At 43.8% G+C, this 25,505-nt stretch overlaps 1 protein-coding gene across 2 annotated transcripts in view; it reads left to right on the top strand.

Annotated features, from left to right (window-relative positions):
- The first annotated feature begins 20,017 nt into the window (after positions 1 to 20,017).
- The window catches only part of Snx24 (sorting nexin 24), a 157,291-nt gene continuing 151,803 nt past the window's right edge, over positions 20,018 to 25,505 (top strand). For both annotated transcript variants that reach the window (XM_057789357.1, XM_057789356.1), the window contains exon 1: positions 20,018 to 20,274. In XM_057789357.1, coding sequence (XP_057645340.1) covers positions 20,215 to 20,274 — 60 coding nt within the window. In that variant the 5' untranslated portion in view covers positions 20,018 to 20,214. The remainder of the gene's footprint in view (positions 20,275 to 25,505) is intronic.

Here is a 25,505-nt window from a genome sequence, read left to right as displayed (position 1 = left end):
GTTTTTGGCCATCTACAAAGCCAGTATCAGTAAGAGCATGGCATGAGGAAAAGGAGGGGTGCGTGGAGGGAGGACAGTGACACAACCCTTTGGACTTCTCTAAGATTCCATGTGCAACATACTTGCTCATATGGCCAATAATTGTCAATTTGTCACAGGGTCCTGAAATGGTGAGCTTGTTTGTAGCATCTTCCAGCTAAACACTAAAGCACCTGGCTGACTCCCACTGTCTTGTGCTTGTTCATTGCTATTCTAAGCATGCTGGAATAGTTAGCACTAGAACGTCAGGCGGGTCAGCAGACTTTCAGCACCACCACCTCGCCACTTTGCATATGCTGAATGACTTTGGGTTACATATAAATCATAGCTGGGTTCTCTTGACACTTGTTTGTGGAGAGTTGCCTTCTAATTACATGTGGTGCCTTTGGCTTTCCTAATTTTTCGTTTTTACTAGGTCTTCGTAAGCTGAATGTGGTGGCATATACCTGTAATGCTACTACTGGGAGACTGAGGCAGGAGCCTTGGGGGCTTGAGGCCAACCTGGCTACAGAGTTATCTCAAAAACAATAGGAAAAAAAAAAACCAAGTATTCTTACTAAAAACATCTGTTTATTTGGATTGGGCATGGTGGCACATATCTAATCCCAGCACTTGAGAGGCTGAAGCAGGATCATGTGTTTGAGGATAGTCCTATCTACAAAGTCTCTCTCACTTCCAACCCCTCCCAATCTGTCAAAGGCATGCACACAAAGGCAGCCTTTCTGGAACTCCTTGACCTGGAACTCCCTTGTGTCTTCCTGGGTATATGAAGTGTCTCACCATGTCTGGAGTAAGGATTTCAGTTGAGACATCAACACCACCCTGGGTGCTGTTCACATGAGACTCTTAGAACCCAGGAGACTGCCTACCACATTGTGTGATAGTAAAGGCTCAATGAACTGAACAGGAAAAACAATCCTAGAAGTCATGAAACCATACATCGCTGCTTACATTGAAAATAGCATTGAGAAATTAGTAATTTGTAGTAACACATATCTGCTGTCTTCTACCATAAAATAATTGAATCCATGGGCCAGTGAGATAGCTCAACAGGTTAGGGTACCTGCCACCAAGGCTGACCCTACCTATTTTGATCCCTGGGTCCCACCTGATAGAACAGACTGCCAAAAGTTGTCCTCTGACCACACATACACTTGCATGCATGCTTCCTGCACACAAATAAATATAATTTAAAAGTAAATAAATGTTAATAACAACAAAGAAGAAAAACCTGTTGCCAATATAGTTAGTTTCCTTTGAATGAAGGCCTAGTAGTATGTCTATAGTTGTTGTAATTCCAAACATGTGATTTAGAAATAGCTAAGGAACAGTTATTCAAATCCAAGTTTTCATAATTAGAATATTCAATAATTCCAAATAATTTGAGTATTTTTAGTTTTGATGAAGCTTTAGAAAATAACCAAAGTGGGCTGGAGAGATGGCTCAGAGGTTAAGATTACTGACTGCTCTTCCAAAGGTCCTGAGTTCAATTCCCAGCAACCACATGGTGGCTCACAACCATCTGTAATGAGATCTGATGCTCTCTTGTGGCCTACAGTTTATACATGCAGGCAGAACACTGTACACATAATAAATAATAATAATTAAAAAAAAACAGCGTCTCACTATGTAGTCCTAGCTTGCCTGAAACTCACCACGTAGACCAGATTGGCGTTGAACTCACAGAGATCCCTGAATCGTTCTCCAGCACAGCTGGCTAACAGCCTGCTCTTGAAAGTCTCTTACAAGCTGTTGCAGCTGCTCTGAAGAGGGAAAAAAAAAGAAAATAACCAAAGCTTAATTCCTCCGGCCCACATTTACTGTTAGTGTGTTGGAAACCTCAGCATTTTAACAGTGATTACTTCTTATCGATCTTATCTTCTGCTAACAATTCTAAAGTTTGTTCCTGGGGCCGGAGAGATGGCTCAGCGGTGAAGAGTGCTGGCTGTTGCTTTCCCAGCAGACCTGAGTTCAGTTCCTGCACCCATATAACTGCTCACAACCATCTGTAACTCAGGTTCCAGAGGATCCAACACCCTCTTCTGTCCTCTGCTGGCATGAGGTGATGCACAGACACATGCAGGCAAAGCACCCATACACATAAATTAAAAATATAATGTTTTCTTTCCAAATGAATAAAAGAGTTGTATTGATTTAAAATCATGTTTCTTTTGTCTAAATCTTAACTTGAAAAAAGACCAACACAACAATACAGTAAACAGTATGGACTTGGGTTATTAATCCAGTCTTGCTTCACTTAGGGGCTATATTATGACTTTGCACATGCCACTTACATTTTTTTTTTTTTTTTTTTGGTTTTGGTTTTGGTTTTTCGAGACAGGGTTTCTCTGTGGCTTTGGAGCCTTTCCTGGAACTAGCTCTTGTAGACCAGGCTGGTTTCGAACTCACAGAGATTCACCTGCTTCTGCCTCCCAAGTGCTGGGATTAAAGGCGTGCGCCACCACCCCCCGGCTTACATTTTTTTAATATTTAAAAAAAGCATGTATGTGGACGGTATCTTTTTATGTATCCAAGCTGACCTCAAACTTGTGGTCCTCCTGCCTCAGTTGCCTGCATTGTGGAATTACTTAGTTTACAACACCCATATACATCTCTTATATTGAAAAAAAAATTAAAGGAAAATTTTTAAGAAGTATAAGGGCTGGAGAGATGGCTTAGTGGTTAAGAGCACAGTCTGTTCTGCCAAAGGACCTGGGTTCAATTCCCAGCAACCACACGGTGGCTCCCATCTATAATGAGAACTATCCTCTTCTGGCATGCAGGTGTACATGCAGACAAAGCACTGTACACATAATAAATAAGTATAAATGAAGGATTAGAAAGGATGGCTCATCAATCAAGAGGACCTGAGTTTGGCTTTCAGTACCCAGGTTTGGCAGCTCCAAGGTGACCCAACATCTTCAGTCTCTGAGGACATGTGTTCATGTGCACATGATACCCAAAAAATCTTTAAAAATATAAATTAATAAAATTCTTCTTGAAGATTTTTCTTACATATCTTATTTAAAATATTCAAGCTTCACTATACTTAACATTTTTTAAGTTATGTGTACATGTGTTAAGTGAAGGTGATCTGATTAGCAAATCGGATCCTAGCCAGGAGCAGTAGCACAGATCTGGAATTATAGCACACACAGGCAGGAGAATTGCTTCAAGTTTGAAGCCAGACCCTATCTACCACCTCATCTCCCTCACAAAAAGAAGGAAAGAAGGAAAATTTTGAATCAAAGCTAGTAGTCTTAATTAAGTAAAGTAGAACTATGAGTCCTTTTTGTATTTTCGTTGAGGTGTTCGGGTGTGGGTATGTATGAGTGTGCCACAGCACTTGTGGAGGTGGAGGACAACCTCCCGCAGTGTGGGTTCTGGGAATCAGTTTGTGTCATCAGTCTTAGCAGCAAGTTTCCTTAATCACTGAGCCACCTTGCCCCCCTTCTAGGCATTTTGTTTTGGAACAGAGTCTCACTTTATATAGCCCTGTCTGGCCTGGGAGTAAAGGCATGTCACATGACATCCTGCTTTAGATGGTGTTATATAGCCCAGGTTGGCATCATTTCGTGTGTAGCTGAGGCTGACCCTAGACTAATTTTTTTGTGTGTGTGCCTCAAGTGCTGAGATAGACATGTGCCACCAATGCCCAGCTTGTAACCTTGATTTCTAACACAAAAGTACAATATCTCAGACTGGTGTGATAACACACCTGAAATCCCAGCATCTGGTCAAGATCCAGTCTTAAAGATTCCCCCACTTCTCTCTCTCTTTTTAATTGCAGAGAATCAAATTCAGGGTCTCACATGCTTGATAAGTTAGCATTCTATCACTGAGCTACAACCCTAGCAAAAAGGGTTTGGATTTCAGTTTTTAAAACTATTTTCAACCATTCGGCTTGTATTTTACATACTGATACGGATCTCTGTTAAGGGTGGCCCTTGAATGCATAGAGCCTTGGGTCTGATCCCAGCACCCCATGAATTGGATAAGGTGGCAGAGAACTCATCAGGTGGAAACAGGAGACTCAGAAGTTCAAGGCCATGTTTTACCCCCATGTCCCATCTTCCTGTTCTGATTCCCAAATATACAACATTCCCCCTTCTACACTCAAGTCTTTTTCAATCTCGATTTTGAATGCCAGAGAGTGTGTGTATTTATCTCTACAGTCTGACAGTTCACTTATCGTGATGTTCTCCAGCTCTAGCCATTTTCCTGCAAGCAGCACAAATTCATCTTCCTTCCTGGATGACTAATACTGTGTTTTGTTTATACCACATTGTCTTTCTTCCTTCACCCATCAATGGGTACCTGGGCTGGTTAACTAATTTGTGTAGTGTGATTATTGCTAGGATAAATAAGAGTGTTCACATGTATGTATTGTATGCTGCTGACGTATCTGTTCAGGGCTGGTAGAGCTGGATTGTTTGGTCATTCTCATTTTAGGTTTTTAAGTAACCATAATGATTTCCATACCTTACCAACTGCAGAAGGGCACACATGCACCCAACAGCATCTGATGCTAGTTTTCTTGTTGACCATGCTGACTAGGGTGAGACAGAATTTCAGTGTAGTTTTAATTTGCATTTCCCTCATTGTCTAAATATGTTGAATATATATCCTTTCCAACTAATTTCTTAATCCAGATTCCTGAAAGAATTACAGGAACGTCCCTATTTCTGCCCCAATAAGAGTTGTGACTAAGCTACATTGCAACTTTACCCTTCTTTTCAAGGTTCCCCACATGGGCGGTCATGTGCTCATCTGAATCAGGGAGACATCCAATAGATGGTAGTAATCACAGACAGGTTGAGCAAGCTCTGCCTATTTGAACCAGGGTGGTTGTAAGGAAGTGACAAGGAAACCTAATCACCAACTAGGGACATGGAGACATTTTAATATCTGATATCCACATACAGTTAAAAACTATATGATGGAATTTCAAAACATTATTTTTGATCTTACAAAGGGAATAGAGAGATGGCTCATGGCTTAAGAGTGTTTGGTGCTATTTGAGCAGGCCCAAATTCAATTCCCAGCACCCACAGCATAGTTCCCAACTGCTTATAAATAACTTCAGCTTCAGGGCTCTGAAACTCTTCTGGACTTCTCCAGCCACCTCACTTGTACACATAATTTTAAAAGTTTTTAAAGAAATATGTATGGCAGTGCTTGAAAGATGGCTGAGCAGTGAAGAGTGCTTGCTGCTCTTACAAAGGACTCTTCCAGTTCCCAGCGCCCAAATGGTGGCTCACAAGCTGGAGCTCCATGGGATCTGATACCTTCTCTGGCCTCTTTGGGCACCAGGCATGCATATGGTGCACAAATATACATAGGAGCTGGGCGGTGGTGGCGCACGCCTTTAATCCCAGCACTCGGGAGGCAGAGGCAGGCGGATCTCTGTGAGTTCGAGACCAACCTGGTCTACAGAGCTAGTTCCAGGACAGGCTCCAAAAAAACCACAGAGAAACCCTGTCTCGAAAAACCAAAAAAAAAAAAAGAAAAGTGAGTAAAAAAATAAAAACAACCAGCAAAGTGTGTGTGTGTGTGTGTGTGTGTGTATGTATTGCCTTCAAGGAGTTCACAGTGTGACATTCACAGTATGTGGAGACAAGTGAAACAAACATGTTGAAAGCTCTGGAAAGTCAGTTTAATGAGATAAAGGCTTCTTCAGGGAGGGGGGTTTAAGGAGAAGAAATGATAATGGGAAACAGGTCCTCAGATAGTCAGCGAAGAACGTCAGGGCAGCAGAGACAAGATGGGCATCGACTCAGGTTAGCAGTAAAAGGCTCTAGATAAGGAGGCTACTGGAAGTTAATATGTAGTTAGCTCAGTCACAAGGCCCAGGGATTTAGATGTATGCAAAAACCAGGAGTTTCGAAAGATCTCAAAGTTCAAACTAAAAGGTATTCAGATTCTATAAAATATTTTAATATATGGTCCAGTATACTGAATGCTATTGAGATGTTTTGTGTTGTCTTCTGCATGAAGGTTTTGATATCTGGTATGAATTTTATTCTGTCATCACATCTTTAGCCACGGCTTATCAGCTATCCCGTGGGCTGCTGGCTAGGATGTGGCCAGCATGGGTTTAGACAATGTGTATAGGAATAGCAGCCATGCAGCAGGGAGCTAATTGGCAGCCTGAATCCAGTGCAGAAGCTGACTGGGAATAAAGGATTCCAGGTTATCCTCCAGTCAGGTGCAGCTTTTGTGTGTGCGTATACTGGGCACTCAACAGCTACTCTGAGTGGTGCCTACCACTTAAATCGTGGCTGGACTAGGCTTCCTCTTAAGTTTGTGTATTAACTATGTGCAAACATTTTTTTTTTCTTGATATGTGGTAAGCTCTTCCAGATTCCTGTTCTAAGTGTCAAATGTTCTAGTAAGTCCTTTGGGGACCCAGAACCTGTTTCTTCACACTGTTGCTTCAAAAGTGGCTAAGAACGGATGACTGTAGTCAACAGGGAAGTTGTGGCTTACCGTCTAATTCTTCAATGCACATGGAATTTCGATGCTTATTTTCCTTTTTTTATTACATACTTCTAAAAATTTACTGAAGATAAATGTTCTTAAGTATTTTTTAATTGGGAAAAACGTGGAGTTTTTAATTACAGACACATCCAGTTGAAGCTACCCACTCAGTTTTGGTTTGTTTGTGACAGGGCCTCGCTTTTTAGCCCAGTCTGGCCTAAAACTCGCTATATAGCCCAGGACAGCATCAAACTGGAACTCAAGGTGATCCTCCTGCCTCAGCCTCCCCAAATCTGGGATTACAGGTATGTACCACTACACCTGAGTTTACCTACTTGTTAATATACAGAACTTATTTTTACTAATGTCAATTAACATGATAAACTATTCTAAAGGAATACTTTGAAGGGGAAAATGTTCTATTGTAAACGTATATATGTAACTTTAATAAAACTAAATACAAACTTATCCAGTTGTCTTCTTACTGTTCCATAGTCAAATCATTGATTTTAGTTGATATTTACTCTAGTCTACTCAGTGTTCTTACTGTGTATGTATATAGTATGTGTTTATGGGTGTACATGTATGTATGTACATGTTTGACAGTAAACTTTTAAACTAAACTTTGGGTTTTAAATTTCAGTTAGAAGTATTTCTTAGGACCCAAGACATCCAGCAAGGGAAGAAGGGAAAAGGTCTGGAGGTCTCTACAATGACTGAGAACTCTGCTCATTTAGATTGTTCAGTTGGTGTGTAGCTCACATCCCATTTGTGTGGCCACATTTCCTGGACTAATCTATAGATTTCTTAAGGAATGACTAGGTTCTTCTTTCTTGTAGAGCACAGTGTGTTACAGCCCAAACAATGTAATAGAATAGTTTGGAACAGTCTTGGGGCCCAGAGAGATGGCACAGCAGTTAGGAGCATTTCATGTGCTTGCAAAGAAGAACCTGAGTTCAGATCCCAGGACCCAGGTCATACAGCTCACAAGTGCCTTTAACTCCAACTCCAGGGCACATGATATATTATTTTGGCTTCCTTGGACACCTACAAACACATACATATACACACACACAAATAAAGAAAAAGAAAACACAGGCTATGTGAAATCCAGGTTCATTAAATCTTGCTTCATGAATCTACAGAGAGCTTGAGCAAGTTCTATATCTCTTAAGATTTAATTTTTTCATCTGTAAAATAGGAAGCATCCCTTAACTGGCAGGAATGGCCTAGCAATAGCAAATTCCTGATATACATTACTACACATTCAACAATTATTTATTGAGAACTTACCCCAGTCTGAACAAAGCACAACTCAAAGTATAAGTCAGTTAAACCCTTTCTTCCCCAAGTTGTTTTAGGTGTGAGTTCCTTGTCACAGCCAACAGAAAGCACACTATAACAGGTACCAACAGGGTTCCCTTCCAGAACAGTCTTCTGGTATGGGACAATGGTCTGTATTCTGTCAATTATATTTTAAATAAACACTGATTGGCCAATAGCCAGGCAAGAAGTATAGACGACAACCAGACAGGAAGTAGAGGCGGGCGACAAGAACAGGAGAATTCTGGGAAGAGAAAAGCTTGGTCCATAGTCCTGACCCAGCCACAGAAGAAGCAAGATGTGACTGCCCTGCCGAATAAGGTACCGAGCCATGTGGCTAACATAGACAAGAATAATGGGCTAATATAAGAGTTAATAAGAAGGGGCTGGAGAGATGGCTCAGCAGTTAAGAGCATGGCCTGCTCTTCCAAAGGTCCTGAGTTCAATTCCCAGCAACCACATGGTGGCTCACAACCATCTGTAATGAGGTCTGGTGCCCTCTTCTGGCCTGCAGGCATACACGCAGGCAGAATATTGTATACATAATAAATAAATATTTTTTTAAAAAAAAAGAGTTAATAAGAAGCCTGAGCTAATGGGCCAATCACCTCTGTGTGATTTCTTTGGGACTTAATGATTCTGGGAACTGGGCAGGACAGAAACCACAGTCAACAGTCTACCCAGGAGATCTGCCATGTAGGTTAAGAAAACAGGTATGAGGGGTCCTGAGTTCAATTCCCAGCAGCCACATGTTGGCTCACAACCATCTGTAATGGGATCTGGCACCCTCTTCTGGCGTGTGGGCATACATGGAGAGAGAATGTTGTATGTATAATAAATAAATCTTTTTTTAAAAAAAGGAAAGAAAACAGTTATGGAAAAATGGTTGTGGTCAAAACCATTTTCTACCCACTTAGTAAAAGTTTAGAATTACCACCACTGCTTAGAGAGTATTGTTAGTAGGCATTTACAGAAGTCTGGAGTTCCCCTGACAGGGCAAATCTGAAGTCCCAGACACTCCAGAAGTGAAGGCATGACTACCGTAGGATCAAAGCCAGCCTGGGCAACTAGGCTTATTTCAAATTAAAAATGTGGGGTTGGGGACATAGGTTCAGTGGTGGAGTACTTGCCTAACGTGTGCAGCCTGAGGTTCAGAGCCAAAGAAGGGCAAGAGAAATGGAGGTAGTTGCTAAGGAAAAGAGTTTATTTTCCACACAGTGAAAGAGCCTTGACTCTATCGTGGGCTCGGCTGAATAGCAATGGAGGAAGGAAACGAGCAGGTGAGAGGCACCAGTGACAAAGCAGTCACCCGGCAGGGCTGGTGAGGCTGGAGCACAGAGGTTGTTGAGGGCGGCAGAAATAAAAGTAAGCAAGTGTATTTCTTCCACCCATTCACGTTACAGTCCACGTGACTGCTGCGTAAACGTGATGGCTGAGTGAAGGTCAGAGAATGTTAGGTGGATGGAAAGAGCCCCCCAAAGAAATGGGGCGTTCCTCTGAGTACAGGAAAGGGCTGACTTGGAAAGGAAAAGGGAAACCACAGGAATTTGAACTTGAAAGATTGTATTATCTTAGTGAAGCAAGAAATGAAACCATTATGAGAGGTATCAAAAAAGAAAATCAGCTGCCAAAACGTTGGATGACAGGTGTTTGAAAAGACAGGTGAGAGAGAACAATGGAGGAGTATTGCGTGTTAGAGTTTGGAAATCATGAATATACAATGAAGCCTGTAGCATAATTAATAAAAACCCAAAGACAAATACTGCGATTCAACCTGAAGATCAGAAAAGCAAAACAGCCAGCCACTAGCTCTTAACCTCTACCTCAGTCCAAAATGGTGATCCTGCCTCCAGGAATCCCATATAAAGCCTGAAAAAGCTTTTTAAAAAGGAAGAAGAAGAAGGAGGAAGAAAAGGAAAGGGAGGGGGAGAAGAGAAGGGGGAGGGGGAGGAGGAGGAGGAGGAGGAGGAGGAGGAGGAGGAGAAGAAGAAGAAGAAGAAGAAGAAGAAGAAGAAGAAGAAGAAGAAGAAGAAGAAGAAGAAGAAGAAGAAGAAGAAGAAGAAGAAGAAGAAGAAGAAGAAGACAACTTAGACACAGAGTCAAGTGGTAACCATCTTCTCTTTGGTAGGCTCTGCTGCCAGCAAGCAGAGGCACAGCTCCTTTAAGAGAGGCTTCCTGATTCAGCAATAGCAACAAAGTCTTGAAGCTCTTTTAAGAGGCTCTGCTGCCAAACACTTCAGTGGTGTTTATGACAGCTGGCATCAGGCTTCTTGGTGGTGGGATAGATTTAGAAACTCCATAGAGTTGTGGCAATGAATGTGTCTTCTACCAGTACCTATGCCATGAAGCTAGGCTCTCAAAAAGCTAAGGAATGGGGTGGAGCCAGCCAACAAAGGCACAGCTTTAATCCTAGCCATGTTGCTTAGCAGGTTAAAGACTCATACTCAGCAAAAGATAGAGATATTTGGTAAAGACAGATTCCGATGAGGGAAAAAAAAACTCTAAACAGTTTATAGTGTGTTCAAAAATATACGTAGGCTTGGGAGAGAAAAAAAAATGATAAAGTCCTTAAAAATTCAGGTGTGGTGGCACACCTTTAATCCCAGCATTTGGGAGGCAGAGGAAGGCAGATCTCTCTGCATTCAAAGCAGCCTGGTCTACAGAGTATGTTCTAGGACAGCCAAAGATACACAGAGAAACCCTGTCTCAAAAAGCCAAAAATTAGGGGCTGGAGAGATGGCTCAGTGGTTAAGAGTGTTGTCTGCTCTTCCAAAGGTCCTGAGTTCAATTCCCAGCAACCACATGGTGGCTCACAACCATCTGTAATGAGGTCTGATGCCCTCTTCTGGCCTGCAGGCATACCCACAGACAGAATATTGTATACATAATAAGTAAATAAATATTTTTTAAAAAGCCAAAAATTAAAAATAAAAGAGATAGAGTAAAAAAAGTCACATAAAGATGGAAAATGCACAGAGAATCTGGATACTGTTACTGTGTTGTTTTTGAATTGTTTTTTTTTTAAATATTTATTATGTATACAATATTCTGTCTGTGTGTATGTCTGCAGGCCAGAAGAGGGCATCAGACCTCATTACAGATGGTTGTGACCCACCATATGGTTGCTGGGAATTGAACTCAGGACCTTTGGAAGAGCAAGCAACGCTCTTAACCACTGAGCCATCTCTCCAGCCCCTGTTTTTGAATTGTTTGACTGCTGAGGAAGGAGCAATAGCTGCTAAAAGATATTTGATTATAAGTGCTGCTGGATTTATCCAACCTATATATTCTAAAAATGCTTTGAATTCAAAATTTAAGTCAAAAGGTATGTTACTTCGGAAAAGAGGTTTTGCTTTTGTTTCCACAGGAAACGAGAGGCTGTGGATTCATCCTGGGTTAAGAAAAATCAAGTTTGATCAAGGAATGTCCCCTGAAATATCTCTAATGATGGCCCAGATTATTCAATGTTTCAGAGCATCTCTGTTGCAGCTGCTTATGAGTTCTACATTCAGAACAACTTCAAGACTGCTCTGAGATGATCCATCTTCATAGAATACTCCAGTCAGGACTTGACTAATCCTAAATTTTCTTTGGATCCCATAAGATTACCAATAACCCCAAACAGCAGGAAGTAGCCTGGAAAATTACTCCCACATTTCCCCCCAAAAATGGATTACGGATATTTATCTTTGTTCAGAGTGTTAGTTTTAAGTTGTTATGGATAATGGTCAGGGAAAAAAAAACTAAACAAAAGAGATTGGATTCATAGTTCTTGTTATGAAAAGAGAAAAGGGGAAATGCTGTGGAATAACACTCTTGTACACTGTAAAGATTTGTTGCTTTTATTAGTTTAATAAAATACTGATTGACCAGTAGTCAGGCAGGAAGTATAGGTAGGGCAAACAGACTAAGAGAATTCTGGGAAGAGGAAAAGCAGAGACATAGTCACCAGCCAGACACAGAGGAAGCAAGATGAGAATGCCTCACTGAGGAAAAAGGATCAAGCCACGTGGCTAAACATAGACAAGAATTATGAGTTAACTTAAGGTGTAAGAGCTAAGGTAATAATTAGCCTGAGCTAATAAGCCAACCAGTTTATAATTAACATAAGCCTCTGTGTGTTTCTTTGGACTGAACTCTGCAGGACCAGGTAGGACAGAAACTTCCATCTATAGAAGCCATGCCAGAAGGCAGAGGCAGTAGGATCACTGTGAGTTCAAGGCCAGCCTGGTCTGCATAGGGAGTTCCAGGGATGCCAGAGTTATACAGGAAGACCCTTTCTCAACAACAAAAATACAATGAAGCAAACACACACACCATTTTCTTCAGCTATCAGAAAGCAGGACCTAAAACACATGGTTGAATGTATTTAGTATTCTGTTGTTCGTTATGAGGGGAAAGCTGTTGGGAACACTAAGAGAGGACTGGGGACAGAACCTCACCGTAGGGTTCTTGCCTTCGAGGCCCTGGGTTCAGTCCCCAGTATCTGGCACGAGAAGGGGATGGATAGAAGAAGGAGGTTGTAGTCCATGCTTAGAGGCAGCAAGGTCAGGGCTGGGGCCAGGCTACACGAGCCCTACCTCAAAGAAAAAGGAAGGAAGGCTACAGTGAGAGAAATGAAGATGTTTGGTGCAGTAGGACACGTTTGTCATCCGCATGTGTCAGGGGCAGGATGATCAGAGTTTACTCTCCTAGTCTACACAGTAAATCACACAGCGCTACACAGTGCGACCTGTTTCAACAAAGTAACAAGAAATGACAAGTACAAACTAAAGCGATTCAGGTCTACGGAGCCAGCACTGCAGCCGATGACTGTACACACAGAAGAAGAAAGTCTCAGTCAGTAGAACACAGGAAGGAATAAATTCCACGAAAGGACAACACACAGGTGGGCAGGGAGCTTGCTGGCTTTCTCTGGTAGCCACCAACCCTGCCACCCACCGCACATACTGAGCCCTGAGCACCTGGAACCAGAGCTGGCTGCGGTGCGGGGGGGGGGGGGGGGGGGGGGGGGGGGGGGGGCACAGTGGCTTCTGAGATGTGTTGCCTGTGGGGCCTCCCTTCAGAGGGGACTGCTGAGATTCCAGAGCAGTGTGTGGGTGGAGTTATTCACACTGTTAGCTGCAAGGGAACTTTCCACACACAGGGAAAGCATGGCCTGCAGAAATAAAATAGTGTGCCCTGTGGGAAGCACAGATCAGCCCAGGGCCAAAAATCTTTAGGCAGCTGAGCCAGGGCCTAATACCTGAGTCCACAGCTTGTAGTAGAGAACTAGCCAGACTTCGTGATCCTGTGAAATTTGTGTCGTCCCCCCCCCCACACACACACACATACCAAGGGAAGTAAAAGTAAGGCTAGGATTGGTATATTAGGAATGTCTGCTAAGTATCTGGTTGTCCTCGTATGGCTCCTGCCAGAAAACCCCTATGGTAAGGCCTGCAGGCCTGCCCTTGTGCTATGGAAGCAAAGGCTCAGCAGAGGGGAAAGAGACCATAAAGTACTAGACAGGATGGCAAAGTCCTGATCCCACCAGGGGGGAAGCTGCGGTGGGAAGACTGCCAGTCTGAGGCCAGCCTGCACTGAATAAGGAGATTCCATTTCAAAAAGGAAGGGAAGGGGTGGAGGGGAAGGGAGATGAGAGGAGGGGAGGAGATCTCTGAGAGGGCAGGCCAGAGGCCTCGGTGCTGTTTCCTTGGCTGTTCTCCAGGGACTATTGCTCCACAAGCAAACATGTTAGAATCGTCTTCTTGCTTCAGAACATTTTGGACATCTGGAAAATGAAGTACTGGAGGACATGAAGCAAGGTCTGCCTTGTGCCAGTGTGTACTGGTGTCATGACAGGGTGCGGTGGCGCAGGCCTTTAATCATTTCAGTTGAGAGGCAGAGGTAAGCAGATCTCTTTGAGGTCCAGGCCAGCCTGATCTATATATGGGGTTCAAAAGACAACACAGATTAGAAGGGATGGTGATCCCCGTAATCCCAGCACCCAGGAGACTAGAGGGACTGCCACAAATATGAGATCAAGGTAGGCAACATGACAAGACTTAGAGCAGCCGGGCGGTGGTGGCGCACGCCTTTAATCCCAGCACTCGGGAGGCAGAGACAGGCGGATTTCTGTGAGTTCGAGACCAGCCTGGTCTACAAGAGCTAGTTCCAGGACAGGCTCCAAAACCACAGAGAAACCCTGTCTCGAAAAACCAAAAAAAAAAAAAAAAAAAAGACAAGACTTAGAGCAAGACCCTGTTACAAAACAAAACAAAAGACACAGGATTAAGAAACAAGATCCAGCTATGTGTTGTCTCCAAACAGATAAACCTCCCTGGCAAAGATGGCCGAAGAAAGGAAGTGTTAAGGGTGGCAGTAAGTAGATTTCCATTAGAATTAGCTACCTTTATTCTTACAACGGATGGAATTAACTTAAAGCCAAAATTAATTCAAAGAGACAAAGATGGCACAACATATTAATAAAAGGAAAATCCACTTCCTGGCTGGATACAGAATAATTTTGAGTATACAGGCACTGAACACTGAAGGTCCTACTTTCTCTTTCTTTGTTTCTTTGTTTCTTTGTTTGTTTCTTTGTTTGTTTGTTTCTTTCTTTCTTTTTTTGTGAGGTCCTGGATTTAGCCCTTAGCATTCCAATATCCCCCAGAAGATTAATGTTTTTTATTTAAATTTTTTATTGATATTTATTGAGTTCTACTCTTTTCTCTGCTCCCCTCCCTGCTTCTCCTCTCCCCCTTTCAACTCTCCCCCAAGGTCCCCGTGCTCCCAATTTACTCAGGAGATCTTGTCTTTTTCTACTTTCTACTTCCCATGTAGATTACATCTATGTAAGTCTCTCTTAGTGTCCTCATTGTTGTCTAAATTCTCTGGGATTGTGGTTTGTAGGCTGGCTTTCTTTGCTTTATGTTTAAAAAACACCAATGAGTGAGTACATGTGATAATTGTCTTTCTGTGTCTGGGTTACCTCACTCAAAATAATGTTTTCTAGCTCCATCCATTTTCCTGCAAAATTCAAGATGTTATTTTTTCTGCTGTGTAGTACTCCATTGTGTAAATGTATTACATTTTCCTTATCCATTCTTTGGTTGAGGAACATTTAGGTTGTTTCCAGGTTCTGGCTATGACAAACAAAGCTGCTATGAACATAGTTGAGCACATGTCCTTGTGGCACGATTGAGCATCCTTTGGGTATATACCCAAAAGTGGTATTATTGGGTCTTGAGGAAGGTTGTTTCCTAATTTTCTGAGAAATCTCCACACTGACATCCAAAGGGGTTGTACCAGCTTGCATGGTACACCATGCAATGCAGAAGTGTTCCCTTTTCCCCACAACCTCTCCAGCATAAATTGTCATCAGTGTTTTTAATCTTGGCCATTCTTACAGGTGTAAGATGGAATCTCAGAGTTGTTTTGATTTGCATTTCTCTGATGACTAAGGATACTGAACATTTCCTTAAGTGTCTTTCAGCCATTTTAGATTCCCCTGTTGAGAGTTCTCTGTTTAGGTCTGCACTCCATTTTTTAAATTGGATTATGTGTTCTTTTGGTGTCCAATTTCTTGAGTTCTTTGTATGTTTTGTAGGTCAGCCCTCTGTCTGATGTGGGTTAGTGAAGATCTTTTCCCATTCTGTAGGCTGCCATTTTGTCTTGTTGACCGTGTGAAGGTTCTAGTTTCATACATGCAGTCAGACATAAAAAGACAGAAAGGTCCTGATCTAGTAATAGTGGGTGACTTCAGTTCCTTTATCTAATCAATAGGTAGGTCAACACAACTAAGAGCTGATAAATGTCAACAATATTTGACATAATAGATCAAATAGACTTAAAAGGTATTTCCAGAAGACGCAGAATGCACATTCTTCTCTTCAGAACTCTCTGGAATGATCACACTTTACGATATATAAGGCCAATAGGAACAAAGAAAAAAATTGGAATAATTTCTTGCACCTTGCTTGATTAAAGTGGATCAGACCTAGAACGCAACGGCAAGGGGACACACAGGAAATAAGCAAATACATGGAGACTTAACAAACCACTTTGGAATTGGAGAAATCAGAGGAGAAATTTAAAAATTGCTACAACTGAATGAAAATAAAAAGCACACCTTATCAGAGTATGTGGGAAACAGCAAAGAAGGAAGTTCAGAGCTGTGAGTGCTTCTATTAAAGAGCAGAGAAAGGCTTAGTAGGCCAACGCTTGACTGGATAGAATCCCTAACCCCACTTAAAAGCCAGGTGGACATGGTGGCTGCCTGTTATCCCAACACCCAGGAGGCAGAGGATGATCAGGGCAAGCTAGTTAGACTATCTGGGACTGGAGAGCTCCTGAGATTCCGACACAGAAAATACAGTGGGGAGTGTTTAAAAAACATCATACCACAATTCAATTTCAATTTTCTACATACATGTGCACACATGCACATAGATACATGCATCCACACACTTGCGCATGTGTATGCACGCCACACATCCGCATGTAAAAGAAAAACCCCAGAGATCTCACATAAATAATTTGATGATGTTTTAGAAGAACAAGAATGAGATACAACCCAGCGTAGTATTGAACAAAATTATAAGGACCCAACTAGAAATTAAGGGATGGACACTAAAAGAACAATACAAAGCACATAAAACAAAGAAAAATAAAGTTTTGTGGAAAAAGACAAGATTGACCAAACCTTGCCCAAATGATCAAAAGAAAGAGAAAGCTCGAATTAACAAAATTAGAAAAAGGGGGAGGGAGGATCGACCCCAGAGGGTCAATAGGAAGTACTTTGAAAACTGATACTCTGAAAACATGGGAAATCTAGAAATAATAAGTACGTTTATAGACATATATGACCTATTAAAACTCAAGCAAGAGGATCTATGTTAAATACATCCATAACATGTAGCGTGGTAGAAGCAGTCAGAGTTTCCTGACAAAGAATTCTAGTGAGCCTTTAAAAAACAGCAAACACTAATACTCCTCAAGCTGTCCCATGGGTTGGAAAGGGAAGGAAGAAAAGAAACTAAGACAAACCATCTAACTCATTCCACAAATGAAAGACCTCAGCAATGCAAACTAAATAGGCCAGACCTGGCTGGCCAAGCCGGGGGTGGGGGGTGGGGGTGCTAAGAATGACCTTGAACTCCTGATTCCCACCCAGGCTAACCTTGGCCACCGGAAGACTCTGCCTCCCACCTCACCCAAAACAAACAAACAAACAAACACGCAGCCTGTCATTATCCTGAGACCCAAACCAGGTGAGAAAAGAAGAAAAAAACTGAAGACCACTATCCCTGATGGACACGGATACAAAAATTCTTTATAAAATACCTGTAAACTGAATTCACCACAATACATTTTTTAAAAAAAAGTATGTACTACAATGATGCTGGTTTAATGTGGGAGAAGAGAATGCTTCAGCATATCCAAATCAGACACAAATCACTAGGTCATTCCAATGGACACAGAAAAGGCCTTTGGCGTACCTTCATGATGAAAGCCCAGAATAACAATGGTCAGACATACCTCAACACAGTAAAAGCTACGCATCATAAACCTATGGTCAAGTTTATACTTAGTGGCGAAAACCTGAATGCATTTCCTCAAAGAACAGGAAGGAGACAAGGGTGCCCACTTTTCATTCTTCTTCAGTAAGGAGCCTGAGTTTTAGCTACAGAATTAAGGCAAAAGGAAAAAGTGGATGGGAGGGGGGAGAAGGGAGGAGATTGAATATCCCTCTTGGTAAGTGGAAGTATCCTATGTATGTGGGGGGGGGGAAGGTGCAAATCTACAACCCTGTCACACAACAAGAGGCCAAGGCAAGAGGATTTTGAGTTTGCGGTAGCCTGGGCTATACAGTGAGGTTGTGTTTTAAGAAACAAACAGCCTGATTACAGAAACAAACAGAAAGCAAAGATATCCAAACACAACAACCCAGAAACACTACTACTGACTTTCTAACTTTATAAGTTCCACTGCAAATAGCGGCACACAGCACTTCCTCCCTGGGACATGACATGAAGCTTAAACACAGGGCCTGCTCTATTCCACTCGTTTTGTATAAGTACTTAGATTTGAGAAAAATATGCACCAGATATAGTACCACAGAAAAGTGTCTTGGTTCGGTTTCTATTGCCGTTAAAACACTGATCAAAAGCAATTTGGAATCCCAGCACTTGGGAGGCAGAGGCAGGCGGATCTCTGTGAGTTCGAGACCAGCCTGGTCTACAGAGCTAGTTCCAGGACAGGCTCCAAAGCCACAGAGAAACCCTGTCTCGAAAAAGCAAAAAAAAAAAAAAAAAAAAAAGCAATTTGGAGAGGAAACGGTTTCTTTCAGCTCACAGTTGTAATCCATCAAGAAAGAAAGTCATGGCAAGAACTCAAGAGCAGGAACCTGGAGGCAGGAACTGAAGCAGAGACCAGGACCACGGAAGACAGCTGCTTACTAGCTTGCTCTCCCATGGCTTGTCTGTTTGTTTCCTTATACCACCCAGGACCACCCGCCCAGGGGTGGCACTGCCCACAGTGCTATCAATTAGCAAATAAAAATGCCCCACAGACTTCTCCCTTGGTAATCTGACAGAGTTCCTCTTCTCCTTCGATTCTAGCTTGTGTCAAACAAGAGCTAGTTCCAGGACAGGTTCCAAAAGCTACAGAGAAACTCTGTCTCGAAAAACCAAAACCAACCAACCAAAAACAAAAAATAATGAGAACAGGGAGAATAATGCATTTATTTATTTGCTGTGTGGGGGAGGTGGGGGTGAGTGGGTGTTGGAGGTCAGAGGGCAATTGGTGGTACTTGGTTCGCCTTTGCTAACATGTAGGTTCCAGGGATTGAATCTAGGAGTTCATCAGGCTTGGCAGAAAGCACCTAGACCCGCTGAGACAGCTCACTGGCTCTAATACAATTTAAAAACAAAACAAACCACGGTCTCACTGTGTAGCCCTGGCTGTCCTGGACCTTACAGATATCTGCTTGCGTCTGCCTCCCTAGTTCTGGAATTAAAGGCCAGGTCCATCACAACCCACGGTAACACATTTTCTTTTAAGACACTTGTACTCTTGAATAGAAATTAAAATTTACCCAGAAAAAGGGTGAGAAATCACACAATACAATGTGACACTTGCCAGGGGCTAAAACAATATACAAACTAGTCTCTGCACCATAGGACTGTTGGATTCTATCAGGAGGTTCAGGTGGCTACAGGTAAGAGGTCACATCCTGGGGCTGTAGGTGCTGAGTCAGGAGAATGCCTCTTCAGATGCGGCTGTGGATGACCTTTAAGTCCACAAAAGGTAAGAACCCATACCGTCACTGTGGGGCGGTGGTGGCACATGGGAGGCAGAGGCAGGCGGAGCTCTGTGCGTTCCAGAACAGCCAGAGGTGTTACACAGAGAAACCTCAAAAAAAAAAAAAAAAAAAAAAAAAAAAAAAAAAAAACAAAGAAGAGGAGGAACAAGAGCACTTTCTCTATGATTTAGGGTTCATCTTCCTCTGTAGAATTTATGTTGAAATGCCCCCTGTCCTCAAGGGCAAAGTGAGTGGAAGCAACTGTTTACTTACTGTAAACTCAAGAAGCCGCTGGCTGGTCAGTGTTGCGCTTGACATCAGATGAGATGTGGGTTACATCACAGCTGAGTGTCCCACAGTTTCTTCCAAATGCTATTGTGCACTAACATAAGGAAGAAACTCAGTTTCCTTGAGTAACTTTATAATCCACTTTCCTGAACTATCCATTTGGAGGCAGCTAAGTGCGGCTGAGGGACAGGCACTGTCTGGCCACCACACTTTTAAGAAATCACTTCTATCTTGTCCACTTACTGTTCCTTAGAAGCAGTGAATGTCTTGGAACTAGAGCGGGCACTAGTCACTTTGAGACTATGCGGTCGCATCCCCAGGCTCGGAAGGCTGGGTTAGCTGAATGGGGTGCAGCAGCAGCAGTCCCAGTGAAAGCTGGCACGGTTTCCCTAGATCAGCACGAAAGCCGAAGCCAGCCCTAGCCGGGCAGAATCTCGAACGTCCTCATTTTCCGTCCTCCACTGGCTCCCACTCTCGGGTGGCGCCCCGCAGATCCGGAGCCCGCAAGGCAGGAGAGACCCGGGTGGCGGCGCCCCGCGTAGCCGCGCACACCCGCCGGTGCAGACTCCGGCCCGCAAGCCCCGCCTCCCGGGCCCAGCTGATCCGCGCCGCCCTGCAGGCCCCACGCCTTGGCCCCGCCGAGCCCCACGCCGCCCGCGCCCGCTGCCCCCGCGCCGCCGATCCCGGTCCCGGCCGTGCACTGTGGGCTGCGCGCGCGCGCGCGCGCCGGGAGGGCAGCGGGAGGCGGGGCGGCCTGCACGGTGCTGAGGAGCCGAGAGTGGCGCGGCCCCGCCGCAGCCATGGAGGTCTACATCCCGTCCTTTCGCCACGAGGACAGCGATCTGGAGCGCGGCTACACGGTAGGCCGTCCCCGCCGGTTCCCCCACCCCCGATATACCCCCACCCCACCCCGCCAGAGCGGTCGTCATGGAGACGGGAGCCCCTCCCCAGCGCGCGCCCCCCCGGGCTCCATCCCTCCCCCCCCCCCACCCTCCACGGTCCGCGGCCTCAGGAGCTTTGGGAGCGGGCCCAGCTGCCCTCTGCTTGCTGTGTTGCAGGTTCTTCATGGCTTGCAAGTTCTGTAAGGTTTGTTCAGATGGAAAATGTGTTACCAAAGTGGGGGAAAAAGAAGAAAAGAAAAGAAGAAATCAGTCTTTGTGGTTGCTCATTAGCTAGGGTAATACATAGATTGATTTTTAGATTTTTTAAAAATGGATTTTAGACTTTGCTTCTTTCTAGCTCTGCAGTGGCATGAAAGGGCAAAATCAGGTGCTTTTACCTGAGCACATGCCCTGTACCTAGTGAGTGTAGAGTCGCCCAGAAATTTGAGACAGGTGGCTTGCTCTGAGTAGAGGCAAGCGCAGAGACCAGCCCTGGACTCTTACAGTGACAAGTTAAACGAGTGAGGTGTTGGTTGATTTCCTCAGAAATCTAAGCTCCTTCATCTAGATAGCCACTGCAAGCGGTAGAAATGCTTCCGATTGGTTAGAACTTGCAAGAGGTTTTTTTCTTTTTCTTTTCTTTTCTTTTTTCTTTCTTTTTTTGCAGTTGTTGGAGAACAGAATAGAAAGATTATTCCAGACTGACAAACTTAGTTTCTTCTCTTGTTGACTAGCAGCTGTAAGCTGTATTTCCTTTCTGTCATTTCATTGGCCAGAGTTTCTTGTGAAATATCAAACAATAGTTGTTATGCGCTCTGCTGCTTGTCCAGGTGAGATGCTGAGTAAGACCTTTGCTGGCTCAGTCGGCCTTTAACAGATGGAAGGTATGTCTCCATGTTTCTAGTTTGAGGATTAAGAACAAGGGTGCTACACGAAGTTCCCTTGAGGGTCTGCAGGGATGTTTAGGTTTGGAAGAAACTGCTGAGAGCAGCCTGGATGCTCTTACTAAGCACTTACTAACCATATCATCCTGGCACAGCCTTGTAACCCTGCTTCCTTCCTCTAAATATTCTTGGTGTCTTGTGACAGTCTGTCTAAGCCCCGAGTTTTTAAAGTGAAAACTAAACTGCCCTCTGAAAAGATGCTGAAGAGTTCCCCAAAAGTGGCTAACATGCTCTCCATGGTCAGGAACTAGGGAGAGGAAGCTGCTGCGCTCTTGCAGTAAACCTCTTCTTCTGTAAATCTCCCAGGCACTTAACATGTGCTTAATTGGGTATTCTGAATATTCTTAAAAGAAGATTGTAGGTCAGTGGCAGAGAGCACTTGTCTGCCATCCACGAGGCTATGGGTTCCATCCCAGCACTGCAAACACCAAATATCAACAAAGGAACCTTGGAACTGGCGCTCATTCCAGGGGGCAGAAACTTTGGCTGTGTTTTATTCTTCCAGAACTCTCACCTCTGCTGTTAGCATCAGCAGCACCTTGCTTCTCAGAGGCATTCTTTTGGTGTTTATAGGTAAAAGACAAACAAAACGTTAAGGTCCCTGGGCTTCAGGCAGCTCCAGTTAAAGTTAATTCCAGCAGAAATAAACCTTTTTATTTCTTTTTCTTTATTTTCTCTGTGGCTTTGGTGCCTGTCCTGGAACTAGGTCTTGTAGACCAGGTTGGCCTTGACTCAGAGATCCACCTGCCTCTGCCTCCCGAGTGCTGGGATTAAAGGCGTGCCCACCACCGCCCAGCGCATTTTTGGATAGATGGCAATTCAGCTTTGGTATCCAACATTGAAATTGTTTGCCTTCTTTACATACTGTTTAAGATTTCATTACATATATTTATGTGTGTTGTGTGTGTGTGGTATGTGTGTGTGTTCATGTGCAAGCGCACACTCTTGCTTCAGCGCTTATGTGTGCATGCACCACCATTTACATGTGGAATGAGTGAAAAATGAATGAAATGTCTACCCTGGCAATGCTGAAGCATGCATGGGCAGCCCGTATATGGCGGTTCTGTTGAACTTGTCCATATTGGGTTTCATGGTCTAAGTTGATGAGGACGGCTGACCAGGTCTCTTCCTTTACATGTAGAAGTCAGAGGATGATTTTTGGAGTCGATTCTCTCCTTTCAGAAAGTGGGTTTCTGGAACTGAACTCATGCCTTCAGACTTAGCTGAACATGCCTTTATCTTCTGAACTATTCCTGCTGGCTCCGTTTGTTTGTTTGAGATAGCGTCTCCACGTGTTACCTAGACTGGTCTCAAAGTCAAAGCAGTCCTCCTATCTCACATTCTTTGGTGCTGGGTTTCTAGGTGTGTGCTACCATATCTGGCCTGATTTTCTTTCATTAGAGAACCTGATTTTCCTCCCCAAAGTATATTACGTAGTGATTATGATTGTGTTTTTCTATTAAAAGAACATGGCATACAGTTTTAAGTACTTCCGTGATAGAGAGTTTTATTAGAAAGGATGAGTGTTCTGGAGATAGAGATATGTCTAATCAAGCTACAGCTCTCATCCCAAAGGGAGCAGAGAGTGTATTCATTCTGTGCCAAACACGAGTGAGTGACCATGCCTTGGGACACATGGATTCACATTGCCTCAAATGGCACGCTCCACTCTGGAAGTGCTTATAGGAGCTTTTATAGCCACAGGACAAACCATAGTCATAAACCAAGACATTTTCCAAACACATTTGTTTAAGCAGTTACTATTGTGCCCACGTCGCAAGACCCCCAAACTTTTACTTTTACTGGGACTGAATTCATCGCCTGGTTGGATCATGTCTAAAATGGAACTCTTTTTCAAAATGGAGTTTGTTTAGTCCCTTTTATTCTCTTCTCTTCTTTGTTCCGAGAGCCCCTCCAAGAGCCCCATTATGGGTCTTGATCTTGTCTTAAATTATCTAATTCCGAGGCCGGGCAGTGGTGGCGCACGCCTTTAATCCCAGCACTCGGGAGGTAGAGGCAGGCGGATCTTTGTGAGTTCGAGACCAGCCTGGTCTACAAGAGCTAGTTCCAGGACAGGCTCCAAAACCACAGAGAAACCCTGTCTCGAAAAACGAAAAAAAAAAAAAAAAAAAAAAAAATTATCTAATTCCATCAGAGCCCCTGGCTGATAGCTGGCGACCATTATCTGAATTGCCCCAAGCTCACTTTCATGAATTATACCAGCCTGTTTAGGACGCAGAGTTAGGAGTAAGATAATTTGAAGAGGGGACTCAGTAGGGTGGAGATTAAAGTAGTCAGCCAAGGGGAACTGTTAAGCCAAAATTCAAACCCTCCCTGATTGGCCTCTTGTTCTCTCTCACCTTGGCCATATTGTCTTTTACCACCCTGCTATGATCTATACAGAAGGAACATTTTTCTCCTAATGTAGCTCAGGGTGCCCCTTTCTGGAGAAAAGTTAGGTCTAAGCATCTTCTATTTTGTAACATTACGTCTGCTGAAGACGTTAGAGATTTCTGTAAGTGAGAGACGGAGTTTTCTAATCACTCTGTGTCTGTGTCTATAACAGCGTGTTGGCTGGAATAATGCTGATTTTGAGTAGTTAGGGAGGCCGTCTCCATTCCCAGTTTGCCTAGGCTAGCTCCCAGCAAGATACTTAGGGTAAGAGTGGACATAGGTTTTCTCCTAACTTGCCCCATGACTGGGGCTCCTAGTCTATTTAACGGTTCCTTGTTTGAGTGATAAATCAACCTGGGGCCAGTTGCACCAAAATACAGAATCCTTTGCTGTCATTAAGGATCTTATATGGGCGCATCAGAGGAGCATGCCCACCAAGTATCTTTAGGAGGGATTAGACTTCCTAGGGAGGTTAGAGGGGCTAGGTTTGTTTGCATCGTGCTCGTGTGTCATTTGGCATGGCACCTATACAGAACCCTTGACCTGTTTGTTACTTCTTCAAGGGTCAGGTTGGCCTTAGATTGCCAACAGCATTGGTCATGCTCAGTCTCCAAGGGGTAATTTCCCATAATAGCAATGTCCTCACAATAAGGGGGTGCAGTGTCATAACAAAGCCAACAAGAAGGTGTTAAGTTTGGCTCAGTAGAATTTGAAACCATGAATGATCTTTGCACCAACTCAAGAAGCGGGTCCATCTCAGCTGGGCCCGTGCTTGGGGTGATGTTGCTGTCAACTGCCATTAACATCAGTGATGACAGTAATAACAATATCAAATGAGGAGTGGAAGGGGAGACCAGAAAGAAAAAGAACACATTACAGTGAAAGACACCAAGGTTGATGTAGCGGCCTCGACGGGTTACTCTGTCTAGGGTTTGTAACCCGCCTGGCTGGCCAGTTATTCCAGGGTCACGGAGAGGCACCACCTGAAAGGCATAGGCTGATAAGGGGAAGGAGGCTAAGCTTATTTGTCAAAGCCTCCGTTTATTAGAGTCATGGCCACAGCTTATATAGCCCCTGGATGAGTAGCTTAGGGGGCTGGGGCACGGGGTCTTGCCACGTGGTCCACGCCCCTCACGTCCAAGAGGTTACGATGGGTCAGGTCAAGATTCCTTGGTCGGGAAGTCACAAGGTGACCCACCTAGTTCTCTAGATAGTTTGGAATGTGAGGCAGGTTCCGTTAACAGATAACTCTCTATTAACAGTTAATTTGGGTGTGAGATAGGCTTGGTCAATAAGACTATTCTCAATACAATTGGAAAGTGAAGCCCTCTGTAAAAACTCCTCACGGCGGTGCTTCCTGTAAATTTTGGGGGGACACGGCTCCTGACATATCCCCCTTCCTTTTATAAAAGCAGGCATCTATCAAGTGGAGGGCACCAGGTCAGAGTCTAACCCTGGTGTCAGATCTAAATGAGAAGGGACTGGGACAAGGAGGGACCCTTCTCTCGAATGGTGGAGCAATTTTTCTCTCCTGGGAACAGAGGGGTGCCTTATGAGTAGCATTAGTTCCTTGGAGGTCCTCAAATAAAAGGTATCTAGCAAGACCTAAAGTAAGCAGGTCTTTGACCACAGGGCAACCCTGTCTTAGGCTATGTGGAGGGCGATCCTCGTGCCTGGCACCATGCCATGTTGAGCCGGTTTTTACAACCTCTGTATGGTGTGCTGTTCAGGCGAGGTTCCACACTAACTCCCGTCATTGGGCCCCTGTATCTATCATTAATGAAAAGACTATGAGGAGCTCCTCAAATAAAAGATATAGTGATATAATTTTGGCACCAATAGCTCCATCTTCCAGACAAGAAGAAAGGGCGT

This window comes from Chionomys nivalis, chromosome 14, assembly GCF_950005125.1.
Source record: "Chionomys nivalis chromosome 14, mChiNiv1.1, whole genome shotgun sequence".
Taxonomy (NCBI): domain Eukaryota; kingdom Metazoa; phylum Chordata; class Mammalia; order Rodentia; family Cricetidae; genus Chionomys; species Chionomys nivalis.
Note: the sequence above shows the minus strand (reverse complement) of the source record. Positions and strands in the feature narration are given on the sequence as shown.